Below are 17,625 nucleotides of genomic sequence, written 5' to 3'. Positions count from 1 at the left end.
GAGAGAGAGGGGGGGGGGTGAGAGGGGGAGAGAGGGGAGGGAGAAGAGAGAGGGGAGAGAGGGAGAGGGAGAGAGAGGGGGGGTTGAGAGGGGGAGAGAGGGGGGGGGAGAGGGAGAGGGAGAGAGAGGGGGGTGAGAGGTGGAGATAGGGGGGAGAGAGGGGGAGAGAGGGGGGGAGAGAGGGAGAGGGAGAGAGAGAGAGAGAGAGAGGGGGGAGAGTGAGAGGGGGAGAGAGGGGAGGGAGAAGAGAGAGAGAGAGTAAGAGAGAAAGAGAAAGGGAGAGAGAGATGAGGAATTATATGACTGAAGGGCCAGCCACAAGTTCCTGTTTTGATTCATGTCACTGTTGAAACTTCTTAGAAACAAAACAGATTCACTTGTTTATTTGAGTTTTTTTTTAATGTTTCTCTCAGTCTGAAGCCTGAACAAATATTGCATAATGATCCTTATACAGGACAACTTCAGACCGTGTTAGTGTCAACAACAAAACAATTATGTATTTGTCACATTTGGTGAATTTCAGCAGGTATAGACTTTCACTACTGTGAAATTCTTACTTTATAGCCCTTTCCCAAAGTTAAAAAGTAAGAAAATGAGCAAATATAAAATAGTAACACAACAACTAACAATAACGAGGCTATATGCAAGGAGTACCGATACGAGGTATAAGGTAGCTGAGTACTTCTTTAGGGGTAAAAGTGACTAGGCAATCAGGATAGATAATAAACAGAGTAGCAGAAGCAGGAAAGTGTGTGTATGGGTGTGTGTGTGTAGCATCAATATCCATGTGTGTGTGTTGGAGTGTCAGTGTAGTGTGTATGAGTGAGTGTGTGGGTAGAGTCCAGTGATTGTGCATTGGTCCTATACTTGGTGCTCAGGTACCGCTTGCCATGATCGAACCTTGCGGGGGTTCGCCACTGTATATGGCATGGGTGGCTGGGGTCTTTGACAATTTTCCTTCCTCTGACACCGTCTGGTATAGAGGTTCTGGGTGGCAGGGAAGTAGGCCCCAGTGATATACTGGGCCATTCCCACCACCCTCTGTAGCACCTTGCGATCAAAGGCGGTTGCGATACCAAGCGGTGATGTAGCCAGTCAATATGCTCTCAATGGTGCACCTGTACAACTTTTTGAGGATCTGAGGGGCCATGCCAAATCTTTCCAACCTGCTCCACGACAGCTCCGTCGATGTGGAAGCTCCCCGCTCTGTTTCCTGTAGTCCACGCTCAGCTCCTTTGTCTTGCTGACGTTGAGGGAGAGGTTGCTGTCCTGGCACCACACTGCCAGGTCTCAGACCTCCTCCCTGTAGGCTGTCTCATTGTCATTGGTGATCAGGCCTACCACTGTGTTGTCAGCAAACTTAATGATGGTAGAGTTGTGCATGGCCACACAGTTGTGGATGAACAGGGAGTACAGGAGGGGATTAAGCATACACCCCTGAGGGGCCCCCATGTTGAGGGTCAGCATGGCAGATATGTTGTTACCTACCCTTACCACCTGGGGGCACCTGTCAGAAAGTCCAGGATCCAGTTGCAGAGGAAGGTGTTCAGTCTCCAGGGTTCCGAGCTTGGTGATGAGCCTGGAGGGGACTATGGTGTTGAACGCTGAGCTGTAGTCAGTGATGTGTGCCATCACCAGCCATTCATGGTTACAGTGTCTCCGACAGTCTCGACAGCCTTTACATGTATTCTCATTCCATCAATTAGTTTCAAAATTGAGACAAAAGACTTTGCAACAATAGTATCTTAGTTACTTTTACACCCACAGATCAAGGCCCGTATTCATAAAGCCTCTCGGAGTAGGATAGGCCACAGAATCTTGTTCATTAATATCTAAAAGGCTAAACTGATCCTATATCAGCACTCCTACTCTGAGACTCTTTGTGAACATGGGCCCTGTCTGATAACTAGATTGTCAAAGTCATAGAAACTCATTACTGATAATGTATGTGGGAGACATGGTGGGCAAATGGATAGATGACTTTGGAAGAAGACAAATGAAAGAGATCAAGATGGAAACAAAGGAGGGGGCGGGAAAGCATCTGATGAGAAAGAGAGAGAGAGAGAAAGAGCTAGAAAGGAAGAGAGAAAGAGAGCGAAGGAGACAGAGAGAGAGAGAGAGAGAGAGGAAGAGGTCCAGAGAGAAAGAAGGAGTGAGAGAAAGTCAGAAAAAAGAGAGAGGGAAAGAGAGAAAGGGAGCTAGGACAAAGAGAGATATGACATTACTGGATGCTTGAGCAGAGAATTATTCAGCAGCAGCGTGTCTATGGTAACACACTGAAATCACGGCCAAGGTGAGCCAGGCTGTCAACATCGTGACTAAGATGAGTGGATAGCTTTGTGGATAGCAACCATCGTCTTCCTACAGGGGTGGACTGGGACCAGAAATCAGCCCTGGCATTTCTAACACACTGGCCCAATTCTTTCTTTGAGGCCCCCATTATTAACCAGATAATGCAAATTCTGTGCAACAAAAAAACGAGTTAGACAGGCCCACTAAGCTGAAAATGGACCAGACAAGTACACCCCTATTTTACTAGGTGGAAGCCACCGTTTCAGGTTAGCAGGGGAAGCAAAAAGTGTCTTGACTGTGTATGGAGCATACTCGCTGAGGCATTCAATCTTTTATAAAGGCCTGTGTTGAAGCGCTGTGACCTTGTGTCTTCCATGGGCACGCTTTGACTCGCTCCCCATAAACCACTTCCTCCCTCTCGCTCTTTTACTCTCTCACAGCTTTGCATACTCCCTCCACACCGTTCCCCCTCACCTCTCCTCTCTTGCCTCTCCTTCCTCCCTCTCAGCAAGAGACAAAGTGATATACAATTTTTTTACAGGGAAGAATAGTGGAGTTATTTGGTTTTATGGCCAGAGGAAACACTGCTCTAGCAATGTTTACACTGTGTACAAACTACAGCCTGCTCCCACGCACTTATTCTGAAAACAAAAAGCATCTCAGTTTTCACAGTTCACAAAATCATCCTGTGATTTGATTTGACCACGGAAAGGACAGCAACTGCCGTTCATAAATACTGCATTGTGGGTGGAATTAAATTAAGCCCCAGGTGTCTCACCTCGTGAGTGAGGGCGTTGACTCTCTGTTGCAGGTTGCCGTTCTCTGACTGCAGCAGGGCATTCTCCTTGGACTCAAAGCTGCAGTAGGAGTTCCTGTCCTCCCCAAACTCACTGATCATTGGGAACTGGGAAGGGAGAGAGAATCATGGAATTATGTACACATACATACAGGGGAAATAAGGGGGATAATTATGCTGTGGTAGCCATGCTGGTTAAGTGTGCCTTGAATTATAAATAAATCACTGACAGTGTCACCAGCAAAGCACCCCCACACAGTCACACCTCCTCCTCCATGCTTCACAGTGGGAACCACATATGCGGAGATCATCCGTTCACCTACTCTGCATCTCACAAAGACACGTAGGTTGGAACCAAAAAATCTCAAATTTGGAGTCATCAGACCAAAGGACAGATTTCTACAGGGAAAATGTCTATTGCTCATGTTTCTTGGCCCAAGCAAGTCTCTTCTTATTATTGGTGTCCTTTAGTAGTGGTTTCTTTGCAGCAATTTGACCATGAAGGCCTGATTCACACAGTCTCCTCTGAACAGTTGATGTTGAGATGTGTCTGTTACTTGAACTCTGTGAAGCATTTATTCAATAAATGCAGGCTGCAATCTGAGGTGCAGTTATCTCTAATGAACTTATCCTCTGCAGCAGAGGTAACTCTGGGTCTTCCTCTCCTATGACGGTCCTCATAAAACCAAGTTTCATCATAGTGTTTGATGTTTTTTTGCGAATACACCTTCAAACTTTCAAAATCCTTGACATTTTAAAAATGGACTGACCTTCATATCTTAAAGTAATGATGGACTGTTGTTTCTCTTTGGTTATTTGAGCTGTTCTTTACATAATATTGACTTGATATTTTACCAAATAGGGCTATCTTCTGTATACCACCCCTACCTTGTCACAACACAACTGATTGGTTCAAACGCATTAAGGAAAGACATTTCCCAAATTAACTTTTAACAAGGCACACCTGTTAATTGAAATACATTCCAGATGACTACCTCATGAAGCTGGTTGAGAGAATGCCAAGAGTGTGCAAAGCTGTCATCAAGGCAAAGGGTGGTTATTTGAAGAACATAAAATGTAAAATATATATTTTGTTTTACACTTCACTTTTTTGGTTACTACATGAATCTTTCATAGTTTTCAAAGTGTTCTTTCATAGTTTTCATATCTTCACTATTATTCTACAATGTAGAAAATAGTAAAAAATTATGAAAAACCCTGGAATGAGTAAGTGTGTACTGTACCTGTGTAAAATAATAATTACATCTTGTTAGACTTTACTGATGTAGAATCTTCATTTGAACCAGTTTGCTACAGCTGGAAAGTAATGCTGCACAACAGGAAATGTGCATTATTATGTGGATTATAAGTAATGGACATTTTTGTAGGGGTTGATCTATTTTTTTGTAAGGGAAAATCAAAGGGAAAATTACAAACTTCAGAAGCCTTTTTAAACCTCAAATAACACAACGTCTTTTACATTTCCTGCAGGAAAGTTTTCCTGCAACGCGGTGATCCTACATTGTTAGAGAAATACAGAGAAATACAGAGCATAGAGGGACAGCATGAGTGAGTTGAGCATCTGGGGAAACCAAACCAAACAGGGACAACACAAGTTATATAATATAACCAGAAAGCAAATGATGGTTCCATCTTCCAGCTCATCTCTCTTTTGGAGTACCTAAATCATCCAGTGATGTTGACGTGAGGAACAAACAGACATTTTCCATTTAGAGGAACACTTCTTTCTACTCAGGCTGAATTAGCAGAGCGTGTTGGAGCTCTGGAAGGAAGTCTCCAGGGCCACACAGTCATCACACCGTGAAGCACAAGCCACTCTAAGCCATGGGCGTTATTTGGGTATGGCAGGGTAAGGCAGTCACCATACCCTAGCTCAAGACAACAAATGTAAAGTAGACTAAAAATCAGTCCAATCCCGATTAAAATGCAATGGCTGTTTTCCGTATTGGCTGGCTGTTTAGCGTATTGGCTGGCTGTTTTACGTATTGGCTGGCTGTTTAGCGTATTTACTGACTGGCTTTAGGACCATGCGCAGCATTGCTTGAGGAGCAGCTGCCAGCCTGCATCCTTTTCTCTCACTTTTAGAAAGCACAAAGAGCAGAGACGGTGACAGTTTATCTTGTGAGTCAGCCATTTAGGCAGTGCGCCGATTGCTTTGAATTTGATGTCGGCATTTGAACTTGGCCTTGTAAGCCTTGTTGTAATCTGATAGCCAGGGGCTGAATTGGGAGGTGGGGGGTGGGGAAACCCTCTTTTTCAGTGACCATTCAAAACACAAAGCTATTTTATTACCATTAAAATATAGGCTGTGATAGCTGTAGGCATAATGGATATTCAAATCAAATCAAATTTTATTTGTCACATACACAGGGTTAGCAGATGTTAATACGAGTGTAGCGAAATGCTTGTGCTTCTAGTTCCGACAATGCAGTAATAACCAACGAGTAATCTAACCTAACAACAAGGATATTCATTCATCCAGTAGGCTAGTGCAATTTTGGTTTCATGTGTTGGTATTCATGTACTTGCTCTTTAGCGCATTTTGGCTTCAAAGACAATAACAATTGTAGGCTATAACAAATGTACATTGTCATGCAGTGACAGAATGATAATTGAGATCATGCAAATCATTAATTATTACTTAGTTGGGCTAACTTTAAAAAACATTTTGCTGTAGATCTACTCCATCATCATCCTCTGCCTGCATCTCTAAACCAACAGGTTTTCACAGTCTCACTGCAGAATTAGACGTTCATCCATGTTCCCCAAACGTCAAATTTGCTCCTGCTGCTCTGTATCGTTCCATTTCTCCAAACGTCTCCAAACGTCACATTTCGAAGTTAAGTTTAGGCACTCGTTCTGAATTCTGAATGGTTAAAGTAAGGGTTAAGGTTTGGGATAGGGTTAAAAATGTAAAAAATAAAAACACTGTCCATGACTGGGATTGAACATGCAACCTTCGTATCTATTTGCTCATCCACCACCCCCGTCCACAACACCCTTGTAAAAGTCTACATCAAGTCTACTTGATGGTAATAGTGCTCACTGTTGCCCCCAGTGGCCAGTTTTGAAGGCATTTCCGACATCAGAACATGCATAGATATCCAATTTCGGTCAATCTTGAATGACTGGGCTGCCCTAATCCCTACCTATAGACTACCTGCCACTGGTATAATGAATTTCCACCTCTCCCTCTATCAGTCTTGCTTGTCCATCTTCCTCAATTTAAATGAGATTTTCTTATAAATCTTGCAGGCAAAACGTAATTAAACATTGCTACGTTATTTAGCTATAGTGTGGATGTAGAGCTTTTTTTAAATATCAAAAAAGCACCCAGATAGTGCAACTACTGCAGAGGCAACACAATAATATCAGACAGAGACAAGCTGGCCCGGGGAAGAAAATATGTGAGCCGCCCCCTCATTGGCTACTATGTTGCAATATTCTCTGAGCCGGCTAGTTCGTTGATACAATGTTTCAATATTCTCAGAGCTACCTTGTTGATACAATGTTTCAATATTCTCAGAGCTACCTTGTTGATACAATGCTTCCATATTCGCAGAAGGTTTCCCTTCCCTGGCGAATAATGCAGACAGGCAAATGCAAAACTGAGCAGGAAGCGTACAAGACAACGTTGGTGGGAAGCCCAGGAGACAATGACACTCTCGTAATAGCCTTCACTGTATGTGTCGTTCCACAAGGGTGGCTTTATAAAGCCTAAAGCAGGGGGTCGGCAACCTTTTCATGTGGAGTGACAATTTACAATTGATCCTACCATTTCTTAAGATCTGTGTGCTAGTTATGATACCTAACTGTGCTAAAATACATTTGAATTGCCCATAAAGAAAATAATTCTATACTGGCCACTAAACTGTCCATTCAGCTCCATGCCACGGAGCTCCACTATGTCTACCTGTAGGCTACCAAGGAGCTGCACACTTTAAAAAGGCATGTGTAGATGTTCCTTTTGTATTTCGGGATTTTTGTCACTCTTTGGTTGAGTTTGTCATCATGGGCCCCTGTCGATTGTAGACTTAAGTAAGTCTTTGATGTAAGCAGGGGTGCATTTTTGTCCCCCCCCCCCAGTTCTATAATAAGAATGTGATACAAAAAGAGGGAACGGTGTGCTTTAGGACCATGCGGACGCCCCCGAGCCCCCCACACACATACTTCTAAAACCAAAGTTGCGCCCCTGGATGTATGCCTTTTATTTCAAATCATGTGTAGGATTTATCTGGCCTAGTTCACGGTCAGCTGTTTCTTTTACTCCGGTTACTTTCACATTGATGTCGGCCTTGTTTTTTTATTTCACCTTTATTTAACCAGGTAGGCCAGTTGAGAACAAGTTCTCATTCACAACTGCGACCTGGCCAAGATAAAGCAAGGCAGTGCGACACAAACAACAACCCAGAGTTACACATGGGAAAAACAAATGTACAGTCAATAACACAATAGAAAAATCTGTATACAGTGTGTGAAAATTAAGTAAGGAGGTAAGGCAATAAATACTCCAATAGGGGCGAAGTAATTACAATTTAGCAATTTACGCTGGAGTGGTAGATGTGCAGATGATGATGTGCAAGTAGAAATTCTGGTGTGCAAAAGAGCAAAAAAAAGTCAATAAAAACAATATGACGATGAGGTAGGTAGTTGGATGGGCTATTTACAGATGGGCTGTGTACAGCTGCAGTGATCGGTAAACTGCTCTGACAGCTGACGCTTAAAGTTAGTGAGGGAGATATAAGTCTCCAACTTCAGTGATTTTTGCACTTTGTTCCAGGCTTTGGGGGTGACCAGTGAAATATACCTGCTGGAGCGCGTGCTACAGTATGGGTGGGTGTTGCCATGGTGACCAGTGAGCTGAGATAAGGCGGAGCTTTACCTAGCAAAGACTTGTGCAAGTAGAAATGGTGTGCAAAAGAGCAAAAAAAAGTCAATCAAAACAATATGGGGATGACCTGGAGCCAGTGGGTTTGGCGACGAATATGTAGCGAGGACCAGCCAACGAGAGCATACAGGTCGCAGTGGTGGATAGTATATGGGGCTTTGGTGACAAATCAAATGGCACAGTGATAGACTGCATGCAATTTGCTGAGTAGAGTGTCGTAGGCTATTTTGTAAATTACATTGCCGAAGTCCAGGATCGGTAGGATAGTCAGTTTTACGAGGGTATGTTTGGCAGCATGAGTGAAGTAGGCTTTGTTGCGAAGTAGGAAGACGATTCTAGATTTAATTTTGGATTGGAGATGCTTAATGTGAGTCTGGAAGGAGAGTTTACAGTCTAGCCAGACACCTAGGTATTTATAGTTGTCCACATATTCTAAGTCAGAACCGTCCAGAGTAGTGATGCTAGTCGGGCTGGCAGGTGAGGGCAGCGATCGGTTGAAGAGCATGCATTTGGTTTTACTAGCATTTAAGAGCAGTTGCAGGCCACGGAAGGAGTGTTGTATGACGTTGAAGCTCGTTTGGAAAGAAGGGCCAGATGTCCAAAGAAGGGCCAGAGGTATACAGAAGGGCCAGATGTCCAAAGAAGGGCCAGAGGTATACAGAATGGTGTCGTCTGCGTAGAGGTGGATCAAAGAATCAGCGACATCATTGATATATACAGAGAAAAGAGTCGGCCCGAGAAGTTGTGACTCGATTGCGTGTATTATGCTTATATTTAATGTTGCACTGTATGCGCCATTACACAAGTAAATGAGTCAATTTATGACGAGGAGGACAGTTGTGGTTCACATTGTACACTCAGTTTCACAGACCTTTAAGCCAAATATTGCAGTTATAATTCATGTCTGGGGTCATTTTTGTTTGTTTTTGCTGTTCTCCATATAATTTGTGAGTTTTTCAATTGTGTCGAAATGCAGTAAATGTAAATGAGCCAGAAACTTAAAAATGCCTTGGGGGAATCAACCCCCCCCACCCCACTTTGTCATACCCTAGGTTTAGCTAAACTGACGCCACTGCTCTAAACTCTCCACTTGTCATCCACCTTACTTTAAGCCAGCCTTAACATTGGATTATTTATTTTTTACATTTTCATATCTGCAACTCAGATTCAGACCAACTAATTCCTCACATTTGTGCAATTTTGGAAAGGCCAATCGCATTATCAAAAAAAAAAAGCACAGACTAGCTACGTAATGTATTTAAACAGGCACAGCACATCGTATTTAGTAGGAATCTCGGCACCCAGAACCAAATCTTGCTATTCTATTTCATCTGTCACAAGAGAATAATTCAGTACTAACCAAATCAACGCATTCTTTTTTGGGGTGATTAAAACTGAACAAACTGTTATTTTAATAAAGACTTTATAGGCATTCAACCGCACTGCAACCTTATGGAGGCCAAAAGCCTTGAGTGCCAGCTGCTTTCCTAATGGACAGTCTGTTACTGAGGGTACATACATCTGGGGGGGGCAGGACAGAGACAAAAATAGCAATCTCAAGCCCCGAGGGCACTCTCTTCACCACCCTCCCGCTCACTCTCTTCTCCTCTTTATTTCTCTCTCTTGCCCTTCTCTCTGTACCTTGCTCTTCACCCATCTCTCTCTCTTCCCTCCACCCCTCTCACTCCATCCTGTCCGTTTTCTCTCCTCTCTTTCATCCCACCTGCAGCGTTGTCCCACAGGGTCACATTAGAGTCCCCCCTGCCAGGTGGGACAGCTCAGACTGTTCATCTGCTGCACCAGCTGTGCTCCTCTACACTACTTCTCCTGCTACTCCATGCATGTAGAGAGCGGGGGTGACACATCACTTACTCAGCACAATACCACCACAGATGGGATACTGAGACCTCGTCCCTCACATGCAACATGCAACAGTGGTAGTCATCAACACAGGGCATATGGAAGCTAGATTCGTCAGTAAGTAGCCTTGCACGAGACTTGGCGTCTGCGAGCTGGAACAGCTCATAGGAGCAGCAGCCTCTTTTTTCTGTAGCGTGAGGCAGCTTGATGTGCAAGTACACCCCCTGGACAGGTATGACTCGGCCGGGGATCAAACTCTTAACCTTCCAATATCGGGGTGGACACTCATAAGGCCGTCAGTAAGTAAGTGAGAATCCTGGGCAATTCCACATTTAAAAACAAAAACCATTGATTTAAAAGTTTAGCAAACCATTCAAACTTTGCTCAATGACTACTTTGAACAATTTACACAGTAATAATATATACAGTACCAGTCAAAAGCTTAGACACATACTTTGTATTTGAGATTCTTAAAAGTAGCCACCATTTGCCTTGATGACAGCTTTGCACACTCTTGGCATTCTCTCAACCAGCTTCATGAGGTAGTCACCTGGAAGCCATTTCAATTAACAGGTGTGCCTTGTTAAAAGTTTGTTAAAAATGTGTGGAATTTCTTTCATTCTTAATGCGTTTCAGCCAATCAGTTGTGTTGTGACAAGGTAGGGTTGGTAAACAGAAGATAGCACTATTAAAAGATCAAGCCCATATTATGGCAAGAACAGCTCAAATAAGCAAAGACAAACGACTGTCCTTCATTACTTTAAGACATGAAGGTCAGTCAATATGGAAAATGTCAAGAACTTTGAAAGTTTCTTCAAGTGCATTCGCAAAAACCATCAAGCTCTATGATAAAACTGCCTCTCATGAGGTCTGCCACAGGAAAGGAAGACCCAGAGTTAATTCTGCTGCACAGGATAAATTCATTAGAGTTAACTGCACCTCAGATTGCAGCCCAAATAAATGCTTCACAGAGTTCAGGTAACAGACACATCTCAACATGTTCAGAGGTGACTGCATGAATCAGGCCTTCATGGTCGAATTGGTGCAAAGAAACCACTACTAAAAGACACCAATAATAAGAAGAGACTTGCTTGGGCCAAGGAGTTTGTCTTTCCCAGAAACATCTCAGACCCCTAACTGGAGCTTAGACTATTTCCTGGTCAAGTCACATGGTCAGGATCAGGAAAAGCTCATCTGTCAACCTATCAGCTCTGAGGCCTACCTTGATCTCGTAGATCTTGAGCTTCCTCTTAATGCCGCTGTTCTCTCTCTCCAGGCCCGCCAGCCGTGTCTTGATGTCCTGGTAGGCGGTGATGAGTGTGAAGTGGGAGGCGGAGTACATGTCTTCAGGGAGGGGTGAGGAGGACCAGCCCACGTCGCCACAGCCGTCCTCTTTTAAGCCCTCGCCACCTCCCAGCAGCCTAAGCTCACCGCCGAATAGAGACTCCATTGCTCAGAGCCTCAACCTGCCAGAGGGAGAGAGAGATGATTAGTAGGAAGATACACTACATGACCAAAAGTATGTGGACACCTGCTCGTCAAACATGTCGTTCCAAAATCATGGGCATTGAAATGGTGTTGGTCCCCCCCCTTTGCTGCTATAACAAATCAAATCAATATTTATTTGTCACGTGCCCCGAATACACCCGAAAGGTGCAAACCTTACAGTGGAATGCTTACTTACAGGCTCTAACCAATGGTGCAGGAAAAAAGGTGTGTGTGGGTGTGTGTGTGTGTGTGTGTGTAGGTGAGTAAAGAAATAAAACAACAGTAAAAAGACATTTGAAAAGAGTAGCAAGGCTATAATACAGACACCTGTTAGTCAGGCTTATTGAGGTAGTATGTACAGTGCCTTGCGAAAGTATTCGGCCCCCTTGAACTTTGCGACCTTTTGCCACATTTCAGGCTTCAAACATAAAGATATAAAACTATTTTTTTGTGAAGAATCAACAACAAGTGGGACACAATCATGAAGTGGAACGACATTTATTGGATATTTCAAACTTTTTTAACAAATCAAAAACTGAAAAATTGGGCGTGCAAAATTATTCAGCCCCTTTACTTTCAGTGCAGCAAACTCTCTCCAGAAGTTCAGTGAGGATCTCTGAATGATCCAATGTTGACCTAAATGACTAATGATGATAAATACAATCCACCTGTGTGTAATCAAGTCTCGGTATAAATGCACCTGCACTGTGATAGTCTCAGAGGTCCGTTAAAAGCGCAGAGAGCATCATGAAGAACAAGGAACACACCAGGCAGGTCCGAGATACTGTTGTGAAGAAGTTTAAAGCCGGATTTGGATACAAAAAGATTTCCCAAGCTTTAAACATCCCAAGGAGCACTGTGCAAGCGATAATATTGAAATGGAAGGAGTATCAGACCACTGCAAATCTACCAAGACCTGGCCGTCCCTCTAAACTTTCAGCTCATACAAGGAGAAGACTGATCAGAGATGCAGCCATGATCACTCTGGATGAACTGCAGAGATCTACAGCTGAGGTGGGAGACTCTGTCCATAGGACAACAATCAGTCGTATATTGCACAAATCTGGCCTTTATGGAAGAGTGGCAAGAAGAAAGCCATTTCTTAAAGATATCCATAAAAAGTGTCGTTTAAAGTTTGCCACAAACCTCCTGGGAGACACACCAAACATGTGGAAGAAGGTGCTCTGGTCAGATGAAACCAAAATTGAACTTTTTGGCAACAATGCAAAACGTTATGTTTGGCGTAAAAGCAACACAGCTCATCACCATGGTGGTGGCAGCATCATGGTTTGGGCCTGCTTTTCTTCAGCAGGGACAGGGAAGATGGTTAAAATTGATGGGAAGATGGATGGAGCCAAATACAGGACCATTCTGGAAGAAAACCTGATGGAGTCTGCAAAAGACCTGAGACTGGGACGGAGATTTGTCTTCCAACAAGACAATGATCCAAAACATAAAGCAAAATCTACAATGGAATGGTTCAAAAATAAACATATCCAGGTGTTAGAATGGCCAAGTCAAAGTCCAGACCTGAATCCAATCGAGAATCTGTGGAAAGAACTGAAAACTGCTGTTCACAAATGCTCTCCATCCAACCTCACTGAGCTCGAGCTGTTTTGCAAGGAGGAATGGGAAAAAATGTCAGTCTCTCGATGTGCAAAACTGATAGAGACATACCCCAAGCGACTTACAGCTGTAATCGCAGCAAAAGGTGGCGCTACAAAGTATTAACTTAAGGGGGCTGAATAATTTTGAATCAGTTTTTGATTTGTTAAAAAAGTTTGAAATATCCAATAAATGTCGTTCCACTTCATGATTGTGTCCCACTTGTTGTTGATTCTTCACAAAAAATACAGTTTTATATCTTTATGTTTGAAGCCTGAAATGTGGCAAAAGGTCGCAAAGTTCAAGGGGGCCGAATACTTTCGCAAGGCACTGTACATGTAGGTATCGTTAAAGTGCCTATGCATATATGATGAACAGAGTAGCAGGAGCATAAAAAGAGGGGTTGGCAGATTGTGGGACACAATGCAGATAGCCCGGTTAGCCAATGTGTGGGAGCACTGGTTGTTGGGGCCAATTTAGGTAGTATGTACATGAATGTATAGTTAAAGTGACTATACATATAAGATAAACAGAGTAGCAGCAGCGTAAAAGAGGGGTTGGGGGGTGGCACACAATGCAAATAGAATAGCGAAGCCTTTTTGTCCTAGACTTGGCACTCCGGTACAGCTTGCCATGCAGTATTAGAGAGAACAGGGGTGGCTGGGGTCTTTGACAATTTTTAGGGCCTTCATCTGACACCGCCTGGTGTAGAGGTCCTGGATGGCAGGCAGCTTTGCCCCAGTGATGTACTGGGCCGTACGCACTACCCTCTGAAGTGCCTTGTGGTCGGAGGCCGAGCAATTGCCGTACCAGGCAGTGATGCAACCGGTCAGGATGTTCTCGATGTTGCAGCTGTAGAACCCTTTGAGGATCTCAGGACCCATGCCAAATCTTTTTAGTTTCCCGAGGGGAATAGGCTTTGTCGTGCACTCTTCACGACTGTCTTGGTGTGTTTGGACCAATCTAGTTTGTTGTTGATGTGGACACCAAGGAATTTGAAGCTCTCAACCTGCTCCACTACAGCCCCGTTGATGAGAATGGGGAAGTACTCTGTGTTCCTTTTCCTGTAGTCCACAATCATCTCCTTAGTCTTGGTTACGTTGAGGGATAGGTTGTTATTCTGGCACCACCCGGCCAGGTCTCTGACCTCCTTCCTATATGCTGTCTCGTCGTTGTCGGTGATCAGGCCTACCACTGTTGTGTCGTCAGCAAACTTAATGATGGTGTTGGAGTCGTGCCTGGCCATGCAGTCGTGGGTGAACAGGGAGTACAGGAGGGGACTGAGCACGCACCCCTGGGGAGCTCCAGTGTTGAGGATCAGCGTGGCAGATGTGTTGCTACCTACCCTCACCACCTGGGGGCGGCCTGTCAGGAAGTCCAGGATCCAGTTGCAGAGGGAGGTGTTTAGTCCCAGGATCCTTAGCTTGGTGATGAGCTTTGAGGGTACTATGGTGTTGAAGGCTGAGCTGTAGTCAATGAACAGCATCCTCACATAGGTGTTCCTTTTGTCCAGGTTGGAAAGGGCAGTGTGGAGTGCAATAGAGATTGCATCATCTGTGGATCTGTTTGGGCGGTATGCAAATTGGAGTGGGTCTAGGGTTTCTGGGATAATGGTGATGATATGAGCCATTACCAGCCTTTCAAAGCACTTCATGGCTACGGACGTGAGTGCTACGGGTCTGTAGTTATTTAGGCAGGTTGCCTTTGTGTTCTTGGGCACAGGGACTATGGTGGTCTGCTTTAAGCATGTTGGTATTACAGACTTAATCAGGGACATGTTGAAAATGTCAGTGAAGACACCTGCCATTTGGTCAGCACATGCCCAGAGCACACGTTCTGGTAATCCGTCTGGCTCCGCAGCCTTGTGTATGTTGACCTGTTTAAAGGTCTTACTCACATCGGCTACGGAGAGCGTGATCACACAGTCGTCCGGAACAGCTGATGCTCTCATGCATGCCTCAGTGTTGCTTGCCTCAAAGCGAGCATAGAAGTGATTTAGCTCGTCTGGTAGGCTCGTGTCACTGGGCAGCTCGCGGCTGTGCTTCCCTTTGTAGTCTGTAATAGTTTGCAAGCCCTGCCACATCCGACGAGCGTCGGAGCCGATGTAGTATGATTCAATCTTAACCCTGTATTGACGCTTTGCCTGTTTGATGGTTTGTCGCAGGGCATAGCGGAATTTCTTGTAAGCTTCCGGGTTAGAGTCCCGCACCTTGAAAGCGGTAGCTCTACCCTTTAGCTCAGTGCAAATGTTGCCTGTAATCCATGGCTTCTGGTTGGGGTATGTACGTACCGTCACTGTGTGGACGACGTCCTCAATGCACTTATTGATAAAGCCAGTGACTGATGTGGTGTATTCCTCAATGTCATCGGAAGAATCCCGGAACATGTTCCAGTCTGTGATAGCAAAGCAGTCCTGTAGGTTAGCATCTGCTTCATCTGACAATTTTTTTATAGACCGAGTCACTGGTGCTTCCTGATAAAATTTTTGCTTGTAAGCAGGAATCAGGAGGATAGAGTTGTGGTCGGATTTACCAAATTGAGGGCGAGGGAGAGCTTTGTACGCGTCTCCCTGTGTGGAGTACAGGTGATCTAGAATTGTTTTCCCTCTGGTTGCACATTTAACATGTTGATAGAGATTTGGTAGAACTGATTTAAGTTTCCCTGCATTAAAGTCTCCGACCACTAGGAGCGCCGCCTCTGGGTGAGTGATTTCCTGTTTGCTTATTTCCTTATACAGCTGACTGAGTGCGGTCTTAGTGCCAGCATCTGTCTGTGGTGGTAAATAAACAGCCATGAAAAGTATAGCTGAGAACTCTCTAGGCAAGTAGTGTGGCCTGCAGTTTATCACAATATACTCTACTTCAGGCGAGCAAAATCTAGAGACTTCCTTAGATTTCGTGCACCAGCTATTGTTTACAAATATGCACAGACCCCCCCCCCCCCCCCCCACCGTCTTACCGGAGTGTGCTGTTCTAGCCTGCTGGTGCAGCTTGTATCCCGCTAGCTGAATATCCATTTCGTCATTCAGCCACGATTCCGTGAGGCATAAGATATTACAGTCTTTGATGTCCCGTTGGTAGGATATTCGTGATCTTATCTCGTCTAGTTTATTGTCCAATGATTGCACGTTGGCGAGCAATATTGACAGTAACGGCAGCTTTCCTAGTTGTCTTCTGCGGGTCCGGACGAGGCATCTGGCTCTTCGCCCTCTGCGTCGCTTCGTTTTGCGAATAATCGAGATATCTGCCCTGTAGGGTGTTTGGAGAATAATGTGCAAGTCTTGCTTGCTGCTGTTGTTGTTGTTGTTGTTGAAGAAATCTTTGTCTAATCCGAGGTGAGTGATCACTGTCCTGATATCCAGAAGCTATTTTCTTCCGTTTTGTACATAATGCAGAAACATTATGTACAAAATAATGTAAAAATATTGCGGGAAAAAACGTATAATAGCACAATTGATTAGGAGACCGTAAAACGGCAGCCATCTCCTCCGGCGCCATTTTAGCCTCCACTATTCTGGGAAGGCATTCCACTAGATGCTGGAGCATTGCTGAGGCGACTTGCTTCCATTCAGCCACAAGAGCATTAGTGAGGTAGGGCACTGATTTTTGACGATTAGGCCTGGCTTGCAGTCGCCGTTCCAAATCATCCCAAAGGTGTTCAATGGGGTTGAAGTCAGGGCTCTGTGCAGGCCAGTCAAGTTACTCCACACCGTTTACTTGGCTTATCACGCTCTAGCGACTCCCTGTGACGGGCCGGGCACCGGCAGGCTGACTTCGGTCGTCAGTTGAACGGTGTTTCCTCCAACACATTGGTGCGGCTGGCTTCCGGGTAAAGCGGGCGGGTGTTAAGAAGCGCAGTTTGGCGGGTCATGTTTTGGGGGACCCATGACTCAACCTTCGCCTCCCGAGCCCATGGTGGAGTTGCAGCTATGAGACAATATTGAAATTGGGGATATAAAAAGGGGGTAAAAAAATTGATATAAACCGATCTCAAAAAACTATTTCTGTATGGATCTTGCTTTGTACACGGAGCATTGTCATGCTGAAACAGGAAAGGGCGTTCACCAAACAAAGTTAAATGCACAGAATCGTCTAGAATGTCATTGTATGCTGTAGCGTTAAGATTTCTCTTCACTGGAACTAAGGGGCCTAGCCCGAACCATGAACAGTCCCAGACCAATATTCCTCCTCCACCAAACTTTACAGTTGGCACTATGCATTCGGACAGGTAGCGTTCTCCTGGCATCCGCCAAACCCAGATTCGTCCGTCGGACTGCCAGATGATGAAGCGTGATTCATCACTCCAGAGAACGCATTTCCACTGGTGGCGAGCTTTACACCACTCCAGCAGACGCTTGGCATTGCACATGGTGATCATAGGCTTATGTGCGGCTGCTCGGCTGCTCGGCCATGGAAACCCATTTCATGAAGCTCTTGACGAACAGTTATTGTGCTGAAGTTGCTTCTAGAGGCAGTTTGGAACTCGGTAGTGAGTGTTGCAACCGTGGACAGACCATTTTTACGCGCTACGTGCTTCAGCACTCAGTGGTCCAGTTCTGTGAGATTGTGTGGCCTACCACTTTGCGGCTGAGCCGTTGTTGTTCCTAGATGTTTCCACTTCACAATAACAGCACTTACAGTTGACAGGGGCAACTCTAGCAGGGCAGAAATGTTAC

The 17,625-nt window shown here is 44.7% G+C and overlaps 1 protein-coding gene across 1 annotated transcript in view; it reads right to left on the bottom strand.

Annotated features, from left to right (window-relative positions):
• tbkbp1 (TBK1 binding protein 1) overlaps positions 1-17,625 on the bottom strand; it is a 69,027-nt gene that overhangs the window by 26,741 nt on the left and 24,661 nt on the right. The window contains exons 2-3 of the mRNA XM_031799988.1: positions 11,080-11,323; positions 3,071-3,196 (exon numbers count right to left, since the gene is read on the bottom strand). Coding sequence (XP_031655848.1) covers positions 3,071-3,196; positions 11,080-11,307 — 354 coding nt within the window. The 5' untranslated portion in view covers positions 11,308-11,323. The remainder of the gene's footprint in view (positions 1-3,070; positions 3,197-11,079; positions 11,324-17,625) is intronic.

The sequence above is a fragment of the Oncorhynchus kisutch genome, linkage group LG20 (genome assembly GCF_002021735.2).
Source record: "Oncorhynchus kisutch isolate 150728-3 linkage group LG20, Okis_V2, whole genome shotgun sequence".
NCBI lineage: Eukaryota > Metazoa > Chordata > Actinopteri > Salmoniformes > Salmonidae > Oncorhynchus > Oncorhynchus kisutch.
This window is presented reverse-complemented; position numbering and strand designations above follow the sequence as displayed.